Here is a 6,279-nt window from a genome sequence, read left to right as displayed (position 1 = left end):
TCCCAATCATTGTCCATAATGTGGACCCGACCTACTTTTGGTTTCGGAACATACTCCTCTTTTCCACCCATTCGAAATTAGCAGTCATCATCAGAATGGTCATTATATTTCTCACTCTTCGTCATGGGTGCGTGCTAGTCAATGCAACTGTAATAACCTACGTTAATATCGGCCTTATGGTCAACTCTTACCTAAAACAACTCACGAAGAGGGACGAGGTTCATAACTTTGCGAAAAAGTTGCATAAATACCGACAACTTCAGATAATAATGATTATCACTAATCATACCATACAAGACATCATGGCTGCTGGCTTGCTTACCTTTTTTATCTGTTTCGTCATTGTCGGATATATTGTCGTCCGACTGAGTAATGTCTTCCCTACTGCTATGATACTGCTCTGCATAATCTTCATTTTATTCTTCGTTATATTTGTCCATAGCATTTTGCCACTGGCGATTGGAGGAATTGCCAGATCAGAGGAGTTTATAAGAGATTGGGAAGTACAAAATCTACCAAAGGTAGAGCGAAAAGAGTTGAAAAGTTGCAACATTTTACGACATAGAGTAGGACCCTACACAACTCTGACGAAAGGATTCCGCACTAACTTTTTCTCCTTTGTTTTGTATCACACTGTAAATCTGATCATTGTGTTGTAAATATGTAAATTGATCAATTGTAATTGATGTAATCTAAACTATATAAAGCAGGCGAGTGTATCGCTGCTGGGTCGGTGGCTTTTTTGAGAAGTTAGCCTCTCCTTCTTGCTCTCTACTCTGCAGACAATGAAATGAAAAGGAGGGCCAACTTCACTGATATTTTCATTCTCTGTTTTGGGTCAAGGGCTAATCGACGGGCCTTTTTTGCCCGTCGTCTGACGGGCGTATAAACTAGTATAGAAACATTAGGCTACGTACATATATATTATGTGTATGTATCTATGTACATATGCACATTCATTCTTTCGAGTATAGTTCCTATGTACAAATTATACACACTTCTGCATTTTGTCACTCACAATTACGATTATTAATTATCACGAAAAAATAAAAAGTACCCTTCCTTAGGTAAAATCGTGCTTATCTAGCATTTATTTACAGGAAAAAATACATGATTAATCTACATATTTACATGTCTACATATGTAATCATATTTCCTTAACACTAATAATGGGAATCTACATCATGAAAGTGACATACAGTCCTAGATTATAATACTATTTTTAGTAAACGAATAAGTTCGGTTTGAATAATTTTTTTATTGTACAAATGGCACTTTGTGCATAATTTTGTATGTATGTATTTAGTTTTCGTACTATTTTGTATACGTGTGTATGTAGGTATGTAAGAATTGGACCCTTTATCTACATAGAGAAAGTTTACACTTCTTCATACGATGGCGGCACTGAAATAAGAATGGTCACTTAACTCAACTGTAGTATAGGGCGGTGCAGAAAGCATGTGGTCGATTTAACCCAGACTTTTTTCAACATTTTCTCGGATTTTGGTTGTTATATATCACAATGTGATTGGGGCCATAATCGATCACATGCTTTATGCAACTTGCGAAAGATAAAAAATATGAAGTACTTATGTATCTCCAACTTACGCGTCTCCATGGAAACCTGTGACCCAACTCGGGACGAAAGTTCAGAATATGTAGGTGGACAGGGAGTCAATCCAGATGACGGCAGTGTGTCCAGACCAGGGTCCAATTCTGCCTGATGTGCAGCTTCTGTCCCGACTATGACCTCCATTTCCTTCACCTCGGCGTTGTGCCCTTTTGTGGTCAACTTCATCTGTAAATTTGCAACCCCAATAAAATTATTTAAAGTGTTATGTGTACTTATTATGAAAGTTAGAGAAGTTTTGGAAATATTAAACAAATTATAAAATATAAAATAAGTACTCGATTGCTTTCCATGGTTTTTGTCAAATAATTTGGGATCCTACGTATTTACATAAACAACCAAAACCTAGTCGTGCAAAACTTGTAAACTAAAAATTTCCCTAACCTGTACAACATATCGAATCATCAAGTGAAGATCATTGCTGGACAGAAACGTCGGAATTAAGGGATCCTTTCCCTGTAAAAGTTTTCCGCTTCGTGTGAAAGTTTCCCGTTTTAGAAACCTGCGGAAAACGACGCAATCCAAGATTTCAGATTCCGTCGTGATTTGCACATCACTCTCATGCTCCTCTGATCTTGTTAGTCGGAGCGAGTGTGAAATTGTCCTTATAAGCGATATTTTAACTCGTTTCACGACGCTGCTGTCACCCTGGGAGGAAATGGTGAAAGGAATGCTTTCTCCAAGGAGGAATTTATGCTTGCCAATTTCCAAAGCTACCGTCACCCCGTCGAGGGTAATTTCCTTCCTGGGTGGTGATTGATTGAGGGAATCAGTCAGTGTTAACCGTCCCCCGTAAAGGATTATCTACAAAAAAATAAAAGGAAAGTTTGGGAAAAAGTTTGGGTGTTATAGAGATTGATTTTCTAAATTTGACGGATGCACGTAAATATTTATATACGTATGGGTATAAATTGTCAAAAAATCAATACCAAATAATTCATACAAATTGTTACCTGCTCTTATTGCAAACAGATCAATCAAATAATCGATCAATAAATCAATGATGCTATTGAATACATGTCTATATATGTGAAAAATCAATTAATAATCACAAGTAAATATTATAATTTAGTTGTATGCAGTCCTTTCACTAACTGTACATGCACACACATGTAGGCACACGTATGTTTGAAAACAGGGCTTGGAAGGAAAGTGTAACAATACAGACTTAAAAATAAAGTTACCCATTTTAAAAGTAAATTCACCCTAAATTCTTAATAAAGTACCCCATGCCAATCCAAGAGTAGTGTTCATTTAACTAAAGATAAGAGTAGAGTTTTCTATATTTAGTATAGTTTACTTAATAAAGTATTAAAAGCGCATTTACTTTTAAAAAAGTAACATTATTTTTAAGAGAGTAAGTTTCAACAAGGCTAAAATTTTATATCTGGTAAGTCACACTAGAACGTTGACTTGATAAACACTAAAGCTAACTCTGGATTTAGTGTAGTTTACTTAATTTAGAATTAAAAATGCGATTACTTTTCAAAAGGGCAACATAATTTCTAAGAGTGCATAATTGATTAAGGTGGGATTATGAATATGTAAGGATGTATTTACATACACGAACTCAATAGTGCGATTTTTCACCAAACAAATTATTTACGTAAAACCTCTATTTATAGCCCTATTCTAATTATAGCCGGTCTCCAAATATAGCCGGGTCTAGAGACCAGGATTTCAAAATTTTAGCCGGGTATCTAATTATAGCCGGGTCCCCAATTATGGCCGGGTCTCTAATTAATTATGGCCTGTTCGGTCTGCTGTGTCCCCGTTGATAGCCCATTCAAGAAAAATGTTGCACGTTATGCTAATCAAAAAATAAGTTGAACTACTAATCTTTACCTATTAATTTCAAGAAAATAATGGATATAATCATAACAAAAAATTTTAAAAACCTGCTAAACTTCGTTTAAAGATGTAGATTTAAGGTGAATGGTTACTGATGGCCAGACCTCGGATATGAATGACCGATAAAACCTCAAAATATGAATGAAAAATGACCGTAAAAATCTCTAAAATATGACCAAAAAAATGACTTTATTTTTCAAATTTTTGGCTTAATTGTTTCATATACTTTCTTGTAATGCTCAATTTTTATCAATTAAACAATTTCTGGGGTGATCTAATTCATTCCCAATGAATTAAATCACCTGATGCGAAAGTGAACCTAAATTTCTGAAAGTTTCTCACAATGAATAATTGTGAGAAAACTGAATTTTTTGTCATTTTGTGTCGATTTGGTTGTCAAATCTTAGAATTTGGCCAAAAATGGTAAAATGAACGAAAAAAACCCGAAATATGATCAGGAATATGAATATGTCCTAAAACCCGAAAATATGACCAATATGAGAAAACATGCTTTGACCTACGTGACCTACTAGTGGCCATAAACATTCTCAGAAAGTTTGGCGACTGTAGGTCAATAATTGGAAAAAGTCATTTTTCATTCATATCCGACGTATGCTGATGGCATATCTTGCTAAATAAGAAAAATCAAATTAAGTAATAATGATCTAGTAACATCTAAAATTTTTGGCAAAAATTTTTTTAGCCGGGTCTCTAATTATGGCCGGTCTCTAATTTTAGCCGGGTCCGTGACCCTCAATTTTGGATTTTAGCCCCGGCTATAAATAGAGTATTTACGGTACTTTGTAAAAATAAGTAGACACAAATTCAAGATTGATTTTCGGTATTTTTTCAAGTCGGTAACTTGAGAAAGAAATTTAGCAAATAAATATCAACCATTTCACGTCAAGTAATTACGGTTTTATGTAATAAGGAGGTATACCTTCCTTCCCAACTGAGGATTTTCTGATGTTCCTCGTTCTTCTGATACGCGCAGGTAGTACTGCACCTGTCGACCCAGTTTGGTCTTAAATGTGGGTGGGAGTATACAATTTGTTGGTAGGTTGAGTTCAAAGGGGAACTTAGACAAAGCTCGAGACGTCAACGTGTCCCCCTTCACCCCGGTTCCGGAAAACCTTTGGAATATTTTGCAACTATTTGTTGGCAAGATTGGGTAGGATGCGTCAGAATTGGAATAAAATCCGATCAGCTCAACGATCAAACCTGCAAAAATAATAATACTTATGTATTATTGTAATCACAGTTAATTTTAAAATAGAATTTAAATCCACCATTGATTTATGCATTTAGAGCAAAGTGAGGAGATTTACGCGTGGATTTCTAACTTCGTAAACCCGCAAACTTTAGTATATTTATTAAGAGGCTATATGCCAGTAAATATCTTTTGTCAACTTGCATAAACTTAGAAGGACGTCATTTCATCACGAGTCAATGCTCACAACCCATAATAACACGTCGTTAGTAAACCTCGTAAATGGCAAACTTTCATAAACAAAATTAGCTTGAAATATCCTTTAACTTTTTGTAGTGTATGTAAACCCACTTTGCAAATTTGACCAAAATGATGATTTTATCGATTACAGAACTATTCTCTGAAGTTTATACACTAGATAATCTTGTAAAACTTGCAAGGTTATCAACATTTCATGTTTACATATGTGTGTATGCATAGTTGATACCTACATTAAAATGAAAATAAATTTTTAAATTTCGCAAAAAACCTCGAATTTTAATGCATTGCGAAATCAAAAAGTCAAGTATTAAAATAATGATTCAATGTTGAAAGAATAATTATTAAATTACCCGATTATCCGAGAAATTTAGAACATTCAGCTTACATGTTTTTGGCACAAAATATTTGCAAATCCAGCTCCTAATGTAAAACGGTTTAATTATGTAAATACTCACCACAATAAGTCTCATTCTTCTTCAGCTCAACCCATCCCGAAATTTGGTCAGAAATCGGGGTCGTGGACGACTTATCCAAAATTATCCGCACCGAGGGCGGCTCCGCCGAGCCAGTCAAGTGGTCACTGTCCGGCGAGGAATCTACCGACGTCCAACTTCGCCATTGTCGATATCCACCCAACATCAAGGGTGAAGCTCCACCTCGACTGGAGGGTCTCCCATGGTGAAAATATGCACCTCCCGACATAATTATGTATTTAAGCGGCTCGTTCTTTACTATTTAAGTTGTCAATTTAAATTTAAATTAATCCGACTTCGGGGACGAACTCGGCTTCGTGTGACGTTTACGTATCGACGACTGGCTGGATGGCTGGGTGCAGTTTGTTATTCCGAGAAATTGGGTTGGGTCAAATCAATAGTTTGCTAATGGAGAGGGACAAATGCTATCCGGAACTAAATAAATTAGTGACTTGAATGAAGCTGAGAAAGTGCGATGTGGTTGGGCTTGTGTACATTGCAGAACGTGAGGTTGGGAAAGCGACGAGAATTGCGGGCCATGTGTTTACTGGGCATTTGTATGTACTTTCTTTGCCCGGATGTTCGGATCGATATTGGGTAAAAGCGAGGAAATTCGGGTGTGCTGTGTATATACATACGTATTCATTCGATTTTTTGTTTGCTTAATCTGCCACGCGGTGTGTACATATGTACATACTGGATGGAGGAAAGTTTATTATCTTTGTGTAGTTAAGTTTGAATGGTGGGCGTTTGTGGGGATGTGCGGAAAGAATGGGGGAGATTTTAGTGGAATTTGGAACCATAGTTGGTGAAAATGGCGTATGCAATAATTGCCATGAGAAAAATTTGATTCC

At 36.1% G+C, this 6,279-nt stretch overlaps 1 protein-coding gene across 1 annotated transcript; it reads right to left on the bottom strand.

The window, feature by feature from the left end:
• Nucleotides 1-1,063: 1,063 nt before the first annotated feature.
• On the bottom strand, nucleotides 1,064-5,979 carry LOC110855502. The gene is made up of 5 exons (XM_022103908.2): nucleotides 5,408-5,979; nucleotides 4,422-4,702; nucleotides 2,015-2,434; nucleotides 1,609-1,798; nucleotides 1,064-1,404 (listed from the first exon to the last, which is right to left on the bottom strand). The coding sequence occupies exons 1-5, from the start codon at nucleotides 5,652-5,654 to the stop codon at nucleotides 1,379-1,381; spliced, it is 1,164 nt and encodes a 387-aa protein (XP_021959600.1). The 5' UTR covers nucleotides 5,655-5,979; the 3' UTR covers nucleotides 1,064-1,378.
• Nucleotides 5,980-6,279: the final 300 nt, after the last annotated feature.

This window comes from Folsomia candida, unplaced genomic scaffold, assembly GCF_002217175.1.
Source record: "Folsomia candida strain VU population unplaced genomic scaffold, ASM221717v1 Fcan01_Sc013, whole genome shotgun sequence".
Classification (NCBI taxonomy): Eukaryota; Metazoa; Arthropoda; class Collembola; order Entomobryomorpha; family Isotomidae; genus Folsomia; species Folsomia candida.
This window is presented reverse-complemented; position numbering and strand designations above follow the sequence as displayed.

Bases quoted from the DNA above. Each gene is read 5' to 3' on its own strand.
- LOC110855502 (XM_022103908.2), bottom strand. From the start codon at position 5,654: ATGTCGGGAGGTGCATATTTTCACCATGGGAGACCCTCCAGTCGAGGT. The intron at 2,435-4,421 runs GTATACCTCCTT...ATTTTTTTGTAG, and splicing joins ATCCTCAGTTGGGAAGGAAG to ATAATCCTTTACGGGGGACG. The intron at 1,405-1,608 runs GTAAGTTGGAGA...TTCTTATTTCAG, and splicing joins ACAGGTTTCCATGGAGACGC to TGCCGCCATCGTATGAAGAA.